We start from the raw sequence: 19,959 nt of genomic DNA on the forward strand, positions 1-19,959 counted from the left end.
CCCGCCCCCGCTGACCCCCGTCCCGCCCCTGCTGACCCCCGTCCCACCCCGCTGACCCCCACGCCCACTCCTGCCGACCCCTGGCAGGAAATGGCGCCCCTTTGCCCCAAGAATCAGGCTGAGCCGATCTCTGGTGGCTCCACAGGCGGTTGCGCAGCGGGCCCGCGCCCTGGCCCTGGAGGGTGAGCGGCTCATTGAGCTGAAGCACTACGCTGTGGACTCCATCCGCCCCAAGTGCCACGAGCTCCGCCAGCTGTGTGACCAGTTTGCCGCTGACGTCGGGCGGAGGAGAGGGCTGCTGGGCAAGGCACTGGATCTGCACGGCCTCCTCGAGGCGGTAGGCCCCCCAGCCCGGCCCACACACCCCGCGGCCTGCGGTCCCACGGGGACGCCCCTGCCATGGGCCAGGCCCCAGGCACCGGTGAAAAAGGGCCCTTTCCTGCGGCCCAGAGGTCCTGTTCTGACACGGGGGACCGTTTACAGGACTCGCCTGCCACAACTGGCCGTTTCTTCAAGAAACCCAGAGGCTGACTGGCCAGCCAGTTCCCTGCACTTTGTCCTCAGTGTGGATGCGTCCCGTCCTGGGCGATGCACTTGGTTTCAGGCCCGCGTCCCCCAGGGGAGCCCTCTGGACGTAGGGGCAGGACAGAGATGCTACGTCCTGCAGGCGGTCCCAAAGCACAGCGGTCAGCGGGCCACGTGAGACGCCAGGACAGCTTCCAAGGTGCCTTCTCTCCCTCCAGTCCATGAAGTGGTGTGATGAGGGCATCTACCTGCTGGCCTCGCAACCGGTGGACAAGTGCCAGTCCCAGGACGGCGCCGAGGCGGCCCTCCAGGAAATCGAGAAGTTTTTGGAGACGGGCGCGGAAAATAAGATCCAGGAGCTCAGCAAAATCTACCAGGATTACGAGCCTATCCTCACCCGAGACCTGCTGGTGAGGAGACAGCTTGTCACCCGTCGGACGAGGAGTTACTCTAATGATTCCTAGAGACGCCAGGCGACCGGGAGGCAGGGAGCAGAGGGTGCCTTGCAGGCCAGATGTCACTCCCAGGCCCCCCACGCCCCCACGGGGGCCCTGCCTGCGGGGAGGGCCCTCGCTCGGTGCCATGGCCGGGCGCTCCATTGACAGCGCGCTGAAACCGGACTCCTCCGGCCAGCTGTCCGCAGCGCCCCTGCCGGCCGCCCACCGGGCTCCAGGCCCGGGGCCCCTCCTCCCTTGGTGCCCGCCAACTGGCAAGGGCAGAGCGGGGGCCACGTGTGTCCCGGCAGCTCTCGGGAGGTGTCCTGCTGATGAGCCCGTTGCCCCCTTCCCTGCAGGAGCACGTGCAGAAAGTCTTCCGGAAGCAGGAGAGCGCAGAGGGGATGTTTCACCGGAGGCGGGCGAGCCTCAAGAAGCTGGCTGCCAAGCAGATGCGGCCCGTGCAGCCGGTGGCCCCCCGGCCAGAGGCACCCACGAAGTCGCCCTGCGCCTCCCCGGGTACGAGTGGTCGCCCCCACCCTGGGGAAGGCCCCCCTCCATCCAGCCCATTGCATGGCACATAAAGTGCCATCGGCCCTCGGCTGGGCGGGGACCACCTGACTTTCGGGGCCTTTCCTGGGCGCATCCCGCCCGTCTGTCCTTGGCACCGTAGCCGGGGTGGTCTTCCCCTCACGCAGCTTGGCCCTCCGCCCCGAAGCCTCCTGGTTCCCCCAGTGCAGCGCTTCTGGAAGGCACAGCTGGACCCGCGGCCTCTCCTACGGCCCGTCCTATCACCTCCTGTCTGCAAACACGCTGGCCCAGCTGCCAGCACGGCTCCCGCGGCTTTCTACAGCTGTGGCTGGTGTCGGCCGTGGGTGCTGAAAGCCCCTGAGCCCAGCGCGCGGGGCCCATTCGGAGGCCTCCAGACGCCAAGTTCCCCCCCGTCACCTGGGAGCCAGGCTGCACTGGGAAGTGGTGGACAGTGGACTCCCCACGCGCCCAGAGCCCCGTTTCCTTGCTCTGTACCTTCCCGTGCTTTCCTCACCCTGCTCTGGGCTGCGCGCTGCGTTTCCTCCAAAAGTTAAAAAAAACGCACGCAAAAACACACCGATGGTCTCCAGGCAGTAAGGTGCCAGGTCCCACTCCTTCTCCACTTCTTTTTAAACCAGGCATCCGGAGAGGTTCCGAGAACCACAGTTCTGAGGGCAGCGTGCTCCGGAGGGGGCCCTACAGGAGGGCCAAGGTGAGTGCCCGTCCCCGCCACCCGGTCCCCACTGCCCCCGGCCCCCCGCCGGGCTCCCCCCTGCTCCTCCTGCACACAGGCCGGTGCACCTGGGGGGCGTCCTCTGCTCCCTGCCAGATCCCTCCCCGCCGGGCCCCCCTCATCCCGCCTGTGGGGCCTCAGGCCCGCCCCCGACCGACAGGAGCTTGGCTTCTGGAAGCCGGGCTCCAGGCTATGCCTCGTTTCCGAAAGCGCGACGTGGGCCTGCTCCTTTCTCCCCAGAGCGAAGTGAGCGAGGGCCGGCAGGGCCGCAGCCGCTCCACGGGGGACGAGGAGAGCCTGGCCATCCTGCGGAGGTGGGTGGCCTGCCTTTCCACCAGCAGGTCTGAGGACAAGTGTGACCCACCGGATCTCAGCCCCTGGGAGGGTCTGTACGTAAAGGAGCCCCAGGCGGTGGGACCCACCAGCCTCACCCTGCAGCCGCAGAGCAGGAGCGGAGCTGCCTCGTGGGTGCACACGCGGGTTCTCTTGTCCTCTACATGTCCACGCCTGAACCGAGACAGAGGTCTTCCTCCGAAAGGCCATGTTGGCTTCTGTCTTGCAGGCAGCACTTGGGTGACCCAGAACAGCCCGTGTTGTCCCTCCCTGAGCCCAGGGCACACGGCTAGTGGGATGCGGCCCCAGGCCACTCTCGCAGGGCCGGCCTCGGACCCACCCCCGCCGGCCTCGTCTCCCCGGGACGGGCCCCTCCTGCCGCCCACGAGCCTTTCCGACCCTCCACTCCGCGTGCTCGTGCCGGGCGTCACTTCTCTTTCTCGGTCTCTCCCCACCGCAACCCTGCAGAGGCTCTGCTCGCCCCCCACCCGCCCTGGGCGCCCCGCATGTCCAGCCCCACCCAGATGCCGGGAGAGTGTCTGTCCCTGCACGGACGCACTGCTGGGCTCCGAACTCTGGACTGGGCGGGAAGGCACTGCCCACGTGCTTCCCAGGCTGGTGGTCGCTCTCCCACGGGGCCCCTGCCTGCCAGCCGAGCTGGATCGTCCGTAGCTCCGCGAAGGCAGCCTGCACTCGGCACCCTCCCGCACCCACTCTGAAACCAGCCGCCCGCGGTGGAGAGGGAACCCGAGCCTTCCTCTCCCGCGGCCCGTACCGCTCTGTGCAGAGCACACGGGCACTTTGAACTGCGCTGGGGCCAGCTGACGTGCTGGCTGCTGTTTTCTCCACGATCCCAACCCTTGGCTCCGTTTTCTGTGTATGAAAACAGGAAGCTTGGTCATGGGCAGTTAGAAGACGATCCTGGTCCGTAAGGCTAGGTCTGACCGGCCGGTTTCCACCCAGGCCCTCCCGGGAGCCCCTAACCTGATGGCACATAGACATTCCCCAGAGGGTCGCCGCAGAACCGCTGCATGCGGGCGGTTGGCGGGGCCTCGGGGAGGGGCTTCTCCTGGGGAGGGGAGGGGCAGGGCAGCTGCGGGGCACTTGGAGCCCAGGGCTCCTCGGGAGACGGTTGGGAAGCTGCTCCTGCATGAAAGCCGGCACCCATCCACAGGCACGTGATGAACGAGCTTCTTGACACAGAGCGGGTCTACGTGGAGGAGCTGCTGTGCATTCTGGAGGTGAGGGCGCCGGCGCCGCGACGCCGTGTGGTCTCGTGGCCACGGCACAGCTCTGCCGAGACGGCCCAGGGCTGGAGACCACTCACCTGTCCGTCCACGGGACAGGGGCGCTGGCTGCAGGTGCACTTGTACCGGGCCGAGAGGGCAGCCGCGCCTGGCCCTCCCTGGGTGGGGGGCTGTTGCCTGGGGGCGCAGAAGGGCTTCCGGGTGCGGGACTCTTCTATCGTGGGGCGCGGGCAGTGGTCACGGGGTGTGGCACAGAGATAACCCAGCAAGACGCACACACAGGATTTGTCCTCTTCGTGGAAGGTGTACCTGAACTTAAAAAGGTTAAAAGGGAGTAGGATGGACCCACCCCCCCACCAAAAAAAATAATTGGTGCTGCTTCTAATTCCCTCGTATTTCTGGTGCTGGTCCGGAGAATCACCTTAGATGGTCAGTGAATGAATTTGAGGTGGATTCGATGTCTAAAGCCTGAGACAGCCTCACCTCCCCGCTGGCGGCCACGTGGAGACCAGGCTTATGCGGAGCTGATGGGCCCGGGCTCCCCGCTGACCACTCCCCCCCCCTCAGGGCTACGCAGCTGAGATGGACAACCCTTTAATGACACATCTCATCTCAACGGGACTTCAAAACAAGAAGGATGTTCTGTTTGGAAACATGGAAGAAATTTACCACTTTCATAACAGGTCAGGCCCTGCCTCGGGTCGCCCACGGGCCTCAGGTTATGCTTTGCTGGGCGAGAAGATTCCTCCCTCCCTCTCAAGAGGGATAAGCGGGCAGGCAGCGGGTTCAGTAGGGCACGCCCAGGGTAGCTCCCTGGGCGGCGGTGAGTTCCAAGGGGCCCCCACAGAGGGAGGAAGCAGGAGCTGGCCCCCCAGGTGTGCGCACTCGGCCCGTTTGGGTGGCACCGAAGCCACACCCCTTGGCGAGGCCCTTGCCCAGCCCGTCTCGAAAGGACGGCAACACCACAGTTTCCTTCGTGCCCGTCCTCCCCTCGTGGGAGCACCCGTGGCCTCTGTGGCTGTGGGGAAAGTGTGCGTGGCCCTTCTGGGCCCGCTCACCCTCAGCGATCTCGGGGGCTCTCGGGAAAGATCAGCGGCGGGCACACGTGGGGTGGAGGAAAGCAGCTGGGCAGCGGGACCTGCGGTCCTGAGGAAGGGCCGCTGTGCGCGACCCCTCCAGTGCTGCCTGCTCTCCCCCGCCCTGGACTCCAGGAGACGCTGGGGTGTCCGTCCGGCCACTCGCTTTTGCCCTCTGTCCTCAGCCGCTGTCCCCACTGCGTATAAAGGAGGCGGCAGGTGTCACCTGAGCCGCGGCCGGAGCCTTCCCTTGGGGATGGCAGTGGGCAGGTGGCCTGGTCCCCCTGGTCCCTCAGCATCCTCGGCGCCAGCCTAGGGTCTCGGCCCGTCCTCGGCGCGGGGGCCCTGGAGGGATTTACCCAGTAGACAGATGTGAGTCAGGAACCCAGAGAAAACTCAGCCCACAGGCTCAGGGGCAGCGCTTCGTGGAGGAGGGTCCCGGGGGCAGAGCCAGGATCCCTTACGTCTGCAGCGAACCCACGGAGCACACGGGCTGTGAGGGCCTCGAGATGCTCCCGTCTGCCACTCTGGACTCTTCATCCATGTTTGTGCTGATGGAGCATCTCCCAACTTCTTTGTGAACGCAACACCAGAAACAAAGCATCCCCACGGGGCCACGGCTGCATGAACCTGAGAGTCTGGTGCCGTCGGGACCCCAGGAGGGACAGGTGTGGGCTTCAGGTCCCGAAATCAGGTGGCGCGTCCCTGCTCCCAGTCTCCGGGACTGTCCAGAGTCAGGATGAGTGCTGTCCAGAAAACAGCGTCTGATGATTTGTGACGGATGCCGTCTTATGCTGGTGGTTGTTCGTGTGACCTATTGCAAACTTTCTTTGTCTAGAATATTCCTGAGGGAGCTGGAGAACTACATAGACTGCCCAGAGCTGGTTGGAAGGTGCTTTCTAGAAAGGGTATGTGTTTCTCAGATGTGTACTTCGCCACGCCTTCGTTCTTACCGTTACTCCTTGCGGCCATAATGGCTTGAAATTCTGTCACAGTCCCCATCTGACCAACCGAAATCACAAGTACAAATGTTTCCAGTTTGGCTGAGATGCCTTTTGGTAGGGCCAGAAGAATACAATTTTGTCTAAAGCCGAATACTAGTCCAAAAAAAAGAGAGACTATAAAACATCAGCTTTGAGAGATGCCAAAATTATACAGCGTCTTAAGTTTTGATCGCCAGTGTAGAGGTAGCTGGCGCTCCTTCTTGCTGGGGTTAGTTTCGTGCTGGTCTTGCCGATCAGGACTCCCTCACGCACCAGCTGACCCTGGACGGTCACACGTGCTCTGAAGTTGTAGCTGCGCTCTCCTTCCGGCGGGACGCTCGCTAGCGTGGGGGTTTGTGGCAAGGCTCCGGGAGCGGGAGGGGATGCGGGATGCTGTCTCCCCCGGCCCTGCTGTATGGATCCCGGTGATCTGCTGACTCCGCGGCAGGGGACGCACTTCCTTCCTCCCAGTAGTGAAAAGGTCACCTTCACTGCGTAAGCCAGAGGCCGGGGCTCCTTGTCAGGAATTGGCATCAAGGGACAGCAGGGGCCATGTCTGTGCTCCACGCGGCCTGGCCCTGGGGAGCGCCTCCCCGTGCTCTCTGAGGATCGGGGGTGGGGGAGCATCGCGCCGTGGCTCGGGGCTCGTCGGCCGCGTCAGCCCCTCCCGGGGACCCGGGAGGGGTGCAGGTTCTCGGGCCGCCCCTGACCTGCGGAACCCGGAACTCGGGTGGGGGTGGCAGTCACCGTTTTATCCAGCCCGCTGGCCGTTCTCATGTACACGCAAGTGTGAGTACCCCTGTGTAGCTGAGCCCTGGCCGGCCTTTCTTTACAGAGTCTGTGCTGCTCCTGCATTTCTTTTCAGTCTGTTATCTCTGAGGCCAAAGCCAGCCATATGGACCTAATCTTTTATAAAAGAAGTACCAGGACTAGGGCAGCCCTGAGAACTGAACTTCTGGGGGGCTGTTACCTGGCTGCCCGCCAACGACAGCCCTGGCGTCTGAGATGGAAGGGTGACCCGGATTCGGGGAGAGGTCAGGCTGGTCCCGGAGGGGCCGTGCATCCCTGCGCAGAGGGGTGTGACTCCGCGGTGGGGTCAGCCCGCCTCGGGGCGCTGAGATCCCCGTGAGCGCGGAGGCGCCCTGTGACTCGGCCCCCGTCCCGGTGCAGATGGAGGAGTTCCAGATCTACGAGAAGTACTGCCAGAACAAGCCACGCTCCGAGAGCCTGTGGAGACAGTGCTCTGACTGCCCGTTTTTCCAGGTGTGTCTCCTGGCGCTCTCGCGTGGGGACGGTCCTTTACTGGTTGACTCTCTGACAAGGAAGAGCGGCAGCCTCTAAAGCAGAGCTTCTGGTGGTTGCAGGAATGCCAGAAGAAGCTGGACCACAAGCTGAGCCTCGACTCCTACCTGCTGAAGCCAGTCCAGAGGATCACCAAGTACCAGCTGCTGCTCAAGGTGAGAGGCCGGGCGGCCACACCTGGCCGGGCGTCGCCCGGAGCCCCCTCCCCGCCTGGCCCCCCCCCAGCCGCACACCATTTGGTGGCGGCCGCCCCGGCCCGGCCCTGAACCCCGTGGTCTCTGGGCACCTTCCTCCCGTCTCTGCGAGGCCCTGGCTCTTCGCACGCCTTTGTGGAGGGCCTGCTGTGCGCTGCCCGTCGTCGGGGGTCGGGGCACAGAGGGCAACAGGCGGGCAGAGCCTGCCCCACAGGGCACATGCGAGGCTGCCCGTGTCCTGCTGTCTCGGGGGCCCAGCAGAGCAGATCCCCGAGGCCCGAGAATGGGTGTGAAGAGCTGTAACGGATGTTCGTTCGGGGTCAGATCTGGACGGAAGGCGTAATGGCTTAGAGGCGGGGAGACGGGAGCTGCGACGGGGGTGGGGCCGGGGGCTCGCCCGGGCCAGGCGCTGCGAGGGGTCTGCCCTTGCCCAGCTCAGGGACAAGCCCGATCTGCAGCTGCGAGGGCTGGGGCGTGGGCCCGCGGTGGCCGGGAAGGTGGCTTCCTGAGGCGCTCCGGGGCCAGGGCTCGGGCAGGCCCCCCGACAGGGGAGGGCGTGCGTGTCTGAGTGCATGTGGGGTGTTGCCCCCGCCGGTGACGACCGCACGGGAGCCACACACGTGTCCCGAAGGTCGGTGCCCGGGCTGCCCGGGGCCTTCACCTGTGGGGCAGGGCACGGGCACCCAGGCGCTCTCAGTGGGGCGGCGGGGCTCAGGGTCCAGACGCGCATGGAACCTCCCCCAGGAGATGCTGAAATACAGCAAGAGCTGCGAGGGGGCCGAGGACCTGCAGGAGGCCCTGAGCTCCATCCTGGGCATCCTCAAGGCGGTGAACGACTCCATGCACCTGATCGCCATCACGGGCTATGAGGTGAGGTCCCCGACCCTGACCTGCAGGAGGAGCCCACGAGCCGGGGGCGGGGCCTCGGGCCGTCCCATTGCCAGCGTGGGCCCTGCACGCGCGCCACCCAGAACGCCGCCGTCAAACCCGGCTCTGGCTGGGCCGCGGCCGCGCTGCACGCGGCTCTCCAGCCTGTGCGGAAGCCAGGGCGCTTCAGCCCGTGGCTGCACCTCAGCACAGAGGCGGCTCCAAAGACACTTCACTCCCGGTCTTTCCCTGAACCCGCCTTGTTCTCGGTGACGCGGCGTGTGGGCGTGACCGTGAGGCCCCCGCCTCCTGCTCCTCTGCACCCGCGTCAGGCCGCGCACGGCTCCTGTCCTCTCTGTAAATCCACTCAGCGCTCGCCTCTGTTTTTTCATTAATAGACTTTCTTTCTGGAGCAGTAGCGGGTTCACAGCAAAACTGAGGGGAATGCACAGGGGTTTCCCACCCAGCCACCCCCGTCCGGCCCGCCCCGTGGAGTCGGGCGTTTGTCACAGCCGACGGCCTCCACTGGCGTGTCACCCAGAGTCCACGGCCCACGGCAGGGTCACTCTGGGGCTTTGGACAAACCGATGACCTGTGTCCCCCACGGTAGCGTCACACAGAGCAGCCCACTGCCCCAGACACCCCCGGGCTCCCCCATTCATCCCCGCAGGCCCCCTGCGACCCCCGACCTTTCCAGCATGCTGCAGACCCGCCTCTCGCGGGCGTCGGGCCGTTGGCCCCCGCGGGGTGCAGCCTGGCCTCCCGGACGGGCTCCTCGGCCGCTCCCGCCCTGGGCGCTGACTGCGCCCCCCGCCGCCGCCCTCAGGGGAAGCTGAGCGACCTGGGCAGGCTGCTGATGCAGGGCTCCTTCAGCGTCTGGACGGACCACAGGAAGGGCCACGCCAAGGTGAAGGACCTGGCCAGGTTCAAGCCCATGCGGCGCCACCTGTTCCTGCACGAGAAGGCCGTGCTCTTCTGTAAGAAGCGGGAGGAGAACGGCGAGGGCTACGAGAAGGCGCCCTCCTACAGCTTCAAGCAGTCCCTGAACGTGAGTGATGCTGCCCCGAGGAGACCCCGGGCCCCGCTGGGCTGGGCCGCGCCGCCGCCTTCTGGAGCGGGGGGTGCCCTCGCCCGGACGCCCACCGCCCGCCCCGCCCTCACAGATGGCGGCCGTCGGCATAACAGAGACCGTGAAAGGGGACGCGAAGAAGTTCGAGATCTGGTACAACGCCAGAGAGGAGGTGTACATCGTACAGGTAGGCCCTCGCTCTCGGGCCAGGCTTCGCGGTCTGCCCAGCCCCGCAAGGGCTGCCAGTGAGCGTCTTCTGCTGAGAGCCGCCGTCTAGAATGTTCGGAAAGCTCTATTCCCCGGAGGCCAGGGCCTCGCCTTTCGTGCGGGGCTGCCCTGGGCCGTCAGTAACTAAGCCGAGCCCGGGACGAGGTACAGGGACGCTGCGGGGCAGGGCGGCTCCAGGTGCCCTGCCAGGAAATGCGCTCCTGGGCCCGGGGTCCCCGCTGCTGCGCACGACCGGGCTCCTGCGGGGAGCGTGTCCGCCTCGCTCGCCGGTGGTGGCGGGAGGTGGTGGAGTGTAAGTTCGCCCGGGAGCCCGGGAGAGACCCCAGCCCGAGAGGGCGATCCGGCGCTGGGAGGGGCCTCGCCGGCTGCCCCTGACGGTTCTGACGCCCTTGGGGGTCTGGGCCCGGGGACCCTGGGGGGATGCCGCACCACCGCAGCGTGGAGGCCCCGGTGACCCGCACTCCTCACAGCTCACAGCACCCAGGCCAGCGCGGCCAGCCGAGGGCCCCCGGAGCTACGGCGGGAACGGCCCGGGGCTCGGCCAGCGCCCCGGCTTCGCACGAGCCCAGAGTCCTCAGGGCCCAGCCGCCCGCCTGCACCGCCCTCGGGCCCCGGGCGGAGTGGAGGTGGGGCAGCAGCCTGGCCACGCCGGTCCAGCTCCTGGTCCTCTTGCGGGATGTCAGACCCCCGTCGTCCTTGTCAGCTAGGGAGACGTCGGGGCCGCTTCCCAGAGAAGCACACTCGGGGCAGGCCACGTTGCAGGGGCTCCCACTGAGTCAGAGTCGAGGCCGTGCAGGGTGCTGGCCTGGGGTCTATGCACCGGCGCCCGCGGGGCTGCCCGTCGCGCCCTCGCCCGAGGGGGTGCCATCCCGCGTCCCGAGCGTGGTGCCGTCAGCCCCGATGCTGAGGGTCCCGGGCGCCTGCAGAGTGAGACACTGACGCGCGTCCCTCGGGAACACACGCCCTCACCTTCTGGTCTGCTCTGGGGGCACAGGCACCAACTCCTGAAATCAAGGCCGCCTGGGTGAGCGAGATCCGGAAGGTGCTGACGAGCCAGCTGCAGGCGTGCAGAGGTGAGGGCACGTCCTCTGGGCTGTCCCCCGGGGGCCCGTTGACGTTCCCGCAAAGCACCCTCGGGATCCTTAGCCACCTGAGGCACCGCGTGTAGCACCTGGAGGGGAAGGTGCTGGATTCGCCTTCCTGAGCCACGCTGGGCTCTTGTCCCGCAGAGGCCAGCCAGCACCGAGCCCTGGAGCAGTCCCACAGCCTGCCCCTGCCCGCGCCCGCCGGCATCAGGTGAGGCCCGGCCCCGCGTCGGGGGGGTCACCAGTGGCAGCCAGCCCGTGCTGCCGGGTCTCCGCGGCCCCGTCACCGAGTCTCCTGGTCATCGGGGTCGCTCTGGAGTGCGTCCCTGGGGTCACATGCTGCTGGGTCAGTCCCAGCAGGTCAGCGTCAAGGCCTGTGCCTCCAGCCCCAGCCCCAGCCAAAGGCCCGTCCGCCGCATCTCTGACCGTTTTCCGTCCGGGAGGTATTTCCCATCACGATCAGTGCGCGGTGGGCGGCTGTTCCAGAGAGCAGTCCAGCGCCAGCATTTCAGTGATGGTAGCGCCCCAGGTGGACGGGGACCCCGGGGCGCCGGGGGGCTCAGAGCTGAGCCCGAGGCCCATGGCTCGCAGACAGACGCAGGGTCACGTTTCACACTGGCCTCATCGCACCTTTTCTGTCCTTATTTTTCCTTTGTTATTTTATTCATTCACTTGGTTACTGTTTCTTACGTAAACCACGTCTAATTATTCATGGTTGAAATAACAGTGATGCTTTAATAATGATTTATGGTCTAAATAAATAAACCACAGAATAATAGCTTTAAAGGAAAAAGGGCCCCCCCAGGGGAAAGAAAACAGCAACAAAACCGCCTCCTACTTAATAGCCAGGGAGGTGGGTTTTGTTCTCACTTGGCTCCTCCTGGAGTCTGGACATGAGTGGCCATGGCCGTGGCCCTGCGGCGGGAGACGCGCAGCCCGAAGGCCCGGGCAGAAGCTCAGGGAGGTCTCCACCCTCCTCCTCGCAGACCTTTGAATGCTAACCAGGCAACATTCCCTTTCTTTTTCCATGTGTCTGATGTCATTAGTCCCTCTAAAGGGAACACAAAAAACGTCAGGAAGTTGGAAGAAAGAAAAACGGACCCGCTGAACCTGGAGGGATACGTGGGCCCCGCGCCACTGCCGAGGCCCCCCGAGAAGGGCAGAGGTGGGTGTTGGGGCCAAGCCCAGACGTGCCGGGAGCTGCATCGGGGGTCCGCGGCGGGCGTGTCAGGGCCTCACAGCCCCCGGTGGGCGGGCACACGGAAGGTTCACGGAAGCGCGGGGCCCGGCACCTGCACAGAGCACAGGGGCCTGGGCAGGGGCCCCGGGCGTGACCGCCTGCCCTCTGGGGCCGCCCGGCGCCCTCTGCACTGCCCTCTCTTCCCCGCAGATGACGCGGTCACTAGCTCTACCTCAGAAAGCTCTGCGCTTTCCAAAAAGCGCTTCACCCTGCAGAGCTTTGCTGCCCTCAAAGGTCAGAAAGGTAAAGGTGCCCGGCCCCGGCCGGCCGGCGGGCTTCTGGGCGGGTCGCGCCCGTGGCTGTCTGTCATCCATCCGTGCCGTGCTCATCCGTGTGGACGGTCTCGGGAGGGGCATCTGCCTCTTGCGTGGGTCACCAGGCACGCGTCTGCCACTGAGTCGCTCTCTTTCCCTGATGCTGGCGGGTCTGTCATTCGTGCAGCCAGGGCTCTGTTTTCAGGGCCTTTTCTTTGCAGAGGTGGAGGTGAGCTCTTCTGACAGAGGCCCGCCTGCCAGGAGCTGGAACTGTCCTTTGCTTTTCTGGTCCAGCTCTTCCGTTTGCCGCCTTTTCCCGTGGGGTCCCCGAGGGCATTGCTCCCCTGCCAGAGTGCGAGGCATCCACTTCCCTCTGGGCGTTTCTAGTGCACAGGCGGGTCCAGAACACCCGATGGAGATCTCTAAAAGCTTGCCTGGGCTCCTGGGCAGTGAATATATGGGGGAAATACACCCAGACAGCACATGAGGCCAGCCCTGAGGTTCCAGGCGGGTCGTTAGAGGACTCCCTGCCCGATACTGAAAGCCCGTCTTGTCTAGAGGTCTTTTCGTTGGTCCAAACAATTGGAGGGTTTTTTTCTTTTTTTTCCCAATTTATAAAATACTTTTAAGTTGACCTCAAACAAACAAACAAACAAACAAAAAGACGGACAAATCCTGGTCCTTATACCTTGCTGGGTTTGGCGAGCATGCGTACTGGGCATGCTTTATGCGGAGCTCAGAAAACAAGCCAAGGGGCCGCTTACCTACAACTCCGATGCCGACGCAGGGCCATCACCCGCCGTCTCATCCTCCTGCTCTCCTGGGCCTCCCCCTTGACCTCTGATCCCTCCACCAGCTGAGCTGTGTTCCCAAGAAGCTGCTTTCTGAGTCACTGGAAAGCAGCCTGTGGCCGCGTGTGTGTCCCGCCCAGCATGAGCCCGGTGTCTCTCCTGCCCCCTCTGTGCTTGGCTTGCTCCTCACCCTGTCTCTCCCGTTCTGTCTCTGCTCTTCCTCCTTTTGCAGCCTCTCCTACCAGTCCCGACAAAAAAGCTAAGCGACACCAAGTAAAGAGCGACCCAACGCCTTTTGGTTTACGAGGTAGAGTGGCTCAGCCTTCTGGACTAGCCTGGCGCCATTTCCCCATCCGGTTAGGGACCCTGGCTCGCCACCAGAGCTGCGCAGTGAAGTAGGTCCCTCCCAGCCAGGAGCACAGTCACTGTTCTGTCCAAAGCCTGACGCTCCGGCGACAGGTCCCGTGGTGACGTCACGCTTCTCGGTCCAAGGGCTCAGGCCAGGGCTGCCCACTGGCCACCAGGTAGCAGCTGCTGACACCTGGCTGGCGCCTGGGCCGGGCTGGCTCTCTTACTCGGCGGCTGCGGGGCTCCGCGTCCAGGCCCACGCTTCCTCACCGTTTGTCCCTGTGCTTCTGGGGACGGCAGCCGGCACGTCCCGCCCGACCGCACAGACAGATGGGGTGAGGTTCCATATTGGAACTCATATTCTGAGGGCAGAGCCCCCCGAGGGAAACCCAAAGCCCCCCACCTCCACCCGGCCCAGCTTGAGGGTCTGAGGCTCGCAGACAGGATTTCACTCTGTGAGCTATCCCGCGCTTCCCAGACCATGTGATGGAGCGGCCGCACCAGATCCGACACAGACCCCCCTCGGGCCTCGGGCCTCGGGCCTCGGTCCACAGTCCGCGCTGCGGGGTCGCTTCCCTGGGCAGGAGAGCCCGCAGACCCACCCCCACCCCAGCCCGCACCCAGCCCGCACCCAGCCCTGCAGATGGAGCCCCAGGCACTTGGGAGTAGAGTCACCTCCGCACCACGTTTCCGTTTCCGGGGAGGGGCTGGTCTTGGCCATTCGTGTTCCTGCTTAAGGAGGCCCAGAGGTGCCCGAGGCATGTCCCTGCTTTACTGACTCTCCTTGTGTGGGAAGCTGCACTCGGCTCAGACGCTGCGTCTGCTGCCTCTGAGCCCAGAGTGTCACCTGTGTGAGCTCCTCTGGTCACCTGTGAGACAAGTGAGGTGACCTCATGTCCCGGTAGATGAGTGTTAGAGCCTTGAGCCCGGGCCCAGCTGCTCCACACCCCTCCTTCTTCTTGGCTATAACCGCCCCCCCCCCCCACTTTTCCTTATTGAATGCAGTTGTCTCCTGAATAAAGTTTTCCTTGTCGTTTTCAACAAGTGTCAGAATAAGTTTGGACACCAGTTCGTGACAGCAGCAGGAAGAGAAGGTCTGTTGGTCGTGATGGCAGCCGCCCCAGCTCAGCTCGGCTCCTCTCCCCTCCCTCCCCTTCCTCCCTCCTCCCCCTTCCCCTCCCCCTCCGGCTCCTCTCCCCTCCCTCCCCTTCCTTCCCCCTCGGAATCACTTCAGTCCACAGCAGGTGACAGTGAGCTGCAGGCCGTCCTGACTGGCACTCCTGAAAATGCCAAGTGCTTGCTTCCCTGGAGGTTCATCAGCCCCTTGTTTTTTCAGTATCAGTGTCACCGCCTCTTTTACTGGCACGAGAGGTGACCGTATTCATGGTTGCCTTGGCCTGATGTCCTCCTCAAAGCCCCCAGCATCCTACACGGATTGAGTGGGCCGCGGGGCTCAGCATTTCATGCTTATTCCCGTGTCACTGTGTTGACCATCCCACATGTTAACAGAGGCCCCGGGCGGCCGGGTGTGACCAAAGGGGGTTTACACACTTGCTTGAGAGCTGCGTGGACGGACGGCTGGACTCTCCAATGTAAATGGGTTTACACGCCTCCGTCTCCAGGGGCTGCCCCTCTGCCCAGGGAGCAGCGTCGTCTTCCTGCCCTCGCTGCCCTCCTTCGGACACATGCTTCCATTTGGCTGGGAGCCCTGTGTCTGTCGGTGCCGGGCTGGAGGGGTGGAGATCTGTGGCCAGCCGCCCGGCGCCGGGGCCCCTGGTGACCCCCACCCGGCGTCCGTCTGAGCTTCCCGCCCTGGGCGGCTACGGACGTGCCGAAGCAGGCGGCGAGCGTGGTCCCGCTTCCCGCGTGGCCGTGGGTCGGCTCACCACCCCTGCCCGGCTGGAGAGGCAGGGCCAGAGGGTCTCTGGGCACCGGGCCTGGCATGGAGCAGGGACTCGGCGCTCTGCGGTCTGGGGGGACCTCTGGGCCCCAGCTCCCTCCTCTGTGAAGACAGAGGCAGCTCCCTGACACCGCTTTAACACAGGCTCGTCACTGCCAGCCTTCGAAATGTCGGCCTTGGGACAGCTGCCCCTCCGTCTGCACCCTACTGCCAGGGGTGGGGGACGTGCAGGCGTGCATTCTGCCCTTGTCCACGTGGTTCCCTCACTCCCTCTCTCCCAGGAGAAGGTGTGCTTCTGGCCACACCAGATGGAACTGGGAACTGGTTCTGGATCCGCTCCCCTCTTGTCGAAGCGCCACTTAACGCGGAGCGGCGGCTGGGGTCCAGAACCACAGGCGTGTGGCTTCGGCCTCTCGCTTCGTTCCTGGCACTTGTATTTCTCCACAACGCACGTGCACTCTCCCCCAATGGGAAATGCAGCGGCTACTCTCTGGGGACCCAGGGCAGTAGAAGGAATGTTTCCGTAGTTTGTAAAGCCCGGAGGCAGCTTCTTCCCCGCCCGTGACCCAGGACCTCAGGTGATTAGCACAGGGCGGCCCCCTCCCTGGCCTGGGTGCTCTCAGCACCCAGCATCGTGAAGAGCTGTTCTCCCGGCCGGCCGATGGGTGTTGAGCGTTGCAGGTGTTGATTAAAAACGCCTTTCCCTCGGCGTTCGCCTCGACACGGACGGGCGGGTGTCACCAGCTGTCCGGTGGAGGCTGGGGTTCGTTTCCGGCCGCGGAGGCAGGTGCTGTGGCCCAGGCCCCCTGGGCAGCTTGCACGGTTGAAGCAGAAACCTGCGGGTGTCCGGCCCGCCTTTTCGCGCCGCTGGGAAGGGCAGGCTCCCCCGGCCGACGCGTGTGGGTGGCGGGGACGTCCGTAGGCCGCCCTCGACCTTGAGGGGGTCCTCACCGGGGCCTGGTCCTCTCTAGGTTGGAGCAAAACGTCTCAGCCGTCAGAGGCTCCCGAGGACAACGACGGCTGGTCCAGTGCCGAGGAGCCGGTCAACTCCTCGGACGCAGAGGAGGAAGGCGGAGTGGGCCTCAGGAAGCTGGTAACCTTGGCGCCCACCGCGTCAGCTGCACCGCTGGTCCCGGGGGGCAGGGCGCCAGCAGTGCAGCTCGGGGGGCCGCGCGTCCTAGGGCGTAGGGAGGGACCTTCAGGTGCCAGGGCCCCACGGCTGTGTGCCCGCCCTCCTGTAGTTCTCGCCAGACCACCTCAGGGCGGACAGTGCACACCTCTGACCTGCCCCTCAGAGGAGCTTTCTTAAAGCTGCGTGTGTACCGCCATCTGTTTCAGAGAATCGCACTGTCTGAGGTACGGGTTTGCTTTCTAAACAAAGTCCTGTTTTAGCGTGAGCGGCACAGGAAACTACATGTTAAGTCATCAGAGTCAGGACGGTAGCAACAGTTGTTTGCTGCCCGCTCAGTGCTGCCCTGGTCCACACCTGGTTTCCTGCAGCGAGCAGAGCACCCCAGAGTTGGAGGGGTAGACACAGGAAAACGGAGGAGGGCGGAGGGAGAGTCTCGGGCGGCCAGGGCAGCCTTTCCCGGGGAGGCCTGAGGCTGGGGAGAGCCGGCCAGGGCACTGGGGGACCAGTGCGGGGAGCCTAGGCTGGCGGGCAGGGAGGCCGGGCAGGCCTGGTGGGTTTGCATTCCGCTCTCGGTGCAGCAGGAGGGTGTGAGGTGCTGCTCAGGCGGTCCAGAGAGGGTGCGGCTGCCCCCCTGAGGATAACGGACACTGGCCTGGCTTTCCCTGCTCCCAAGCCTGGTGGCGCGTGACCCCTGCACAGTTCAGGGGCTCCCAGTCATGTGTCTCGCTGCTCGTGAGGCCGGAGCCCCACAAGCCAGCAGAATGGCCTCCCCTTCCCAGAGTCCGCATCGCGCAGCAGCTCCGTCCACAGGTGTGCCGAGCACCTGCTGTGTCAGGCACTGAAGGCGAACGGGACAAGGTGGACAAGAACCCCCCTCTCCTGGGGTGAAAGACTAGTAAGAGGCAGAGCATGTGCGGTGAGGGCAGAGGCGTGACCCAGGAAGAGGCAACGGCAGGTGCCGAGGCCCTGGGACCGCAGGAGCTGGGTGTGCTGGGAGCGCTGGGGCGCAGCCCAGGGCACACAGCACACGCTGGTCGGCTTGAGCGGCCGCCACGTGAGACAGCGTCTCGCTGCACTAGGAGGCCTTCCCGGTGTAAGGCCGTGGCCCCACCGGAAGCTCTGCGAATGGCAAGGCTCTCGTCCTTCCCGGGACGCTGGGCGCCGACAGATGCGTGCCCTGTGTGCCATGCGCCCTGCCGTCCCCTCCCCAGGTCCCCGGGAAGTACACCGTCACGGGGCTGGACGAGAAGGGGGGCCCCGACGCGCTGGTCCTGAGGAGCGGGGACGAGGTGGAGCTGGTGCAGGAGGGCGACGAGGGCCTCTGGTAAGACCGCCCGCGCGCCCCCGCGGAGCCCGCGCGCGCCGCCGCACCCTGACCGCGCCCTTTGCAGGCTCGTGCGGAACCTGAGCTCCGGCGGCGAGGGCTGGCTGCCAGCCCGCAACCTGTGCTCGCTCCTCGGCCAGCGCGGCGCCCCCGGGTGCCTGAGCAGCCCAGGTACGGGCCCCCGCGCAGCCCAGGCACTGCGGCCAAGGCGGGGCCGGGGGCGGGGCCGGGGCCGGGGCGGGGCCAGGACGCGCGGCAGCCGCTCGCCTGCTTGTCCGCAGAGTCCAGCGCGGGGTCCGCCCTGCTGAGCGCCTCGTCCAGCTGCAGCGAGAGCTGCGCGGCCGCCCTCGCGGACCTGCAGGGGTAGCGCCGCGGCCACCCCGCCTGCGGCCCTGGGAGCTGGCCTCTGCTCGGGCCGGCGTGGGGAGGGGCCGGCGCCCACGGAACCGCCCGCGGAACCCCGGCGCCGCGCCCCAGACGAAGGTTCGGGAAGAGTCCGCCCTGCGGCCTCGGCGCCAGGACCGCGCCCCAGGGCGCAGGAAGAGCGCGGCACCGCGGCTTCCTCGGGGAGTCGGACGGACGGGCCTGCAGACGACAGACCTCCGGTGCAGAAGGGCTCCCGGGACTCCCCTTCGGCCTCGGCCGCAGCCGCTCCCCTTTGGTTTCCGACGTTTCTGGTCCGGTGCTTTCTGCAGGAACACGCGTTCTGTGGAGCTGCTTCCAAAAGAAGTGACCGATTCACTGACCCAGCGGCTTGCGGCGGGGGCAGGAGGCTAGTTTGTCTTCTACACGTTTTTTTTTTTTAAAGCAAGGATTAATTCTACGGCCATCTTTTTGGTGATAGTTTGGCCTCTGATCTTTACCAAGAATCACTGTGTTTACGTGAAATGACAGTTTCATACTGTATTTGATATAAAACTATTTTTTGTTACTGGGGTTTACATGGCGCTGAATGATTTGGGGGACACGCTCTCGTGGAAGCAGCCCACCTGGTCACAGGTGAGTGGAAGGACGTCCCTCGGTAGAATCAGGCAGCCGTTTCTACAAACACAGGCAATTAGAAACCAAGGAAATTCCTTCACCTGTGTAGGTTAATTTTCAAAGGAAAACGTAAACTATAATTTAAAATATTAACCTTTTCTACAGAAAGAAAAATGGGGGACTCGATTTTTTAACACACTTCACTGACTTAGGATATTTTTATTGTTTTTAAAGACTGTAAAGATGCAGTTTTTGCAGGTGTCATCTGAACCGATGCTGTCACAGGAGCCCAGGGAAAACCTGAGCTCCCAGCCCCCCGCCTCCCCCTGCCTTGCACGTCCTGTGTGGAACTGTCCTGAGCACAGGAGCAGAGTTTATCTTATTCAAATCAAGGCAGAACTGGAAAGAAAACTCTTCTGTTTTACTGTTTTTTTGTGTGTTTCAGAAACGAATTCTGTTCCTTGGAAATGCTTCTATGTCTGATTGGGGCAGATATTTTTATATGTGTGTATATATGTCGATGTGTGTACATACGTCCCCACTGTGAGGGGTGTATTTATAGCCTCCAAGCTGCTGGCGATGTGTCACTTTACAGCCCCCCCTGAGCCCCAGGCCCCTGCAGCCCAGCCCATGGGCTCCCCGTCCTTGTGCAGGGCCAGACCTCTCTGGAGTGTGTAGTAGACGGCGTACAAGCTCGGCAGCTTTTCTCCTGGTGTATAAGTTATTTGGGAAATGATGCTTCACGTAATTTACTGAATATATTGATTGTTCAGGCACCATTCCTGCCATCCCAGCCTGGGATTGTCCACCATTTTTGTGATCTCTTCCTCATAAAAGCACTTTAAAACCTCATGTTTCGGTCACTGTTACTTTTTTTTTTTTTTTTTTTAAGCTGCTGAATGTAAGTGATATTTAAAACTCCGAGTTCTTTATTGTATGGCTGGTGTTTGAATAAACATCAGCACCTCTTGCTGTCGGCCTTCCTCTGTAAAGGCACAGGACCTGAAACTGGGTGGTAACGTTAGGCTCGCCCTCAATGGAATGCCCCCCACCCCCAGATGCCAGTGTGGGCCGGAGGGGCCCAGGGCGAGTGGGGCCTCCTGATCCCTGAGCCCTCGACCCCAGGGCCCATGCCCCCCCCCTCCCCCTCCCCCCTCTGTCAGGGGTTCTCCTGCAGGAATAAGATAGGGTGAACTCTGTACCTGTGCTCGGCCACCTGGGAGGAATAGCACAAGTGTCAGTGGGCGTAGTGGCTCCTCAAAGCCAGGTCCCCACTGGCCTGCAGCGTCCCCTCCACCTCTGCGGGGACCCCGTCACCCTGGACCTGAGGGCCTCTGTCCTTCGCATTGCCCTAATTCATGCTGATGCCCTGTGCCTGGCAG

The 19,959-nt window shown here is 64.1% G+C and overlaps 1 protein-coding gene across 1 annotated transcript in view; it reads left to right on the forward strand.

The window, feature by feature from the left end:
• Positions 1-19,423, forward strand: part of MCF2L (MCF.2 cell line derived transforming sequence like) — a 90,258-nt gene extending 70,835 nt beyond the window's left edge. The window contains exons 11-32 of the mRNA XM_055089581.1: positions 146-337; positions 744-935; positions 1,319-1,478; positions 2,129-2,202; positions 2,464-2,537; positions 3,731-3,797; positions 4,371-4,486; positions 5,718-5,787; positions 7,033-7,125; positions 7,227-7,319; positions 8,103-8,228; positions 9,052-9,273; positions 9,389-9,481; positions 10,517-10,595; positions 10,752-10,818; positions 11,654-11,772; positions 11,998-12,090; positions 13,125-13,199; positions 16,112-16,233; positions 17,484-17,596; positions 17,664-17,767; positions 17,878-19,423. Of these exons, the coding sequence (XP_054945556.1) occupies positions 146-337; positions 744-935; positions 1,319-1,478; positions 2,129-2,202; positions 2,464-2,537; positions 3,731-3,797; positions 4,371-4,486; positions 5,718-5,787; positions 7,033-7,125; positions 7,227-7,319; positions 8,103-8,228; positions 9,052-9,273; positions 9,389-9,481; positions 10,517-10,595; positions 10,752-10,818; positions 11,654-11,772; positions 11,998-12,090; positions 13,125-13,199; positions 16,112-16,233; positions 17,484-17,596; positions 17,664-17,767; positions 17,878-17,963 (2,430 nt within the window). The 3' untranslated portion in view covers positions 17,964-19,423. The remainder of the gene's footprint in view (positions 1-145; positions 338-743; positions 936-1,318; positions 1,479-2,128; positions 2,203-2,463; positions 2,538-3,730; positions 3,798-4,370; positions 4,487-5,717; positions 5,788-7,032; positions 7,126-7,226; positions 7,320-8,102; positions 8,229-9,051; positions 9,274-9,388; positions 9,482-10,516; positions 10,596-10,751; positions 10,819-11,653; positions 11,773-11,997; positions 12,091-13,124; positions 13,200-16,111; positions 16,234-17,483; positions 17,597-17,663; positions 17,768-17,877) is intronic.
• The last annotated feature ends 536 nt before the right edge of the window (positions 19,424-19,959 follow it).

This window comes from Physeter macrocephalus, chromosome 13 (genome assembly GCF_002837175.3).
Source record: "Physeter macrocephalus isolate SW-GA chromosome 13, ASM283717v5, whole genome shotgun sequence".
NCBI classification, from domain to species: Eukaryota; Metazoa; Chordata; class Mammalia; order Artiodactyla; family Physeteridae; genus Physeter; species Physeter macrocephalus.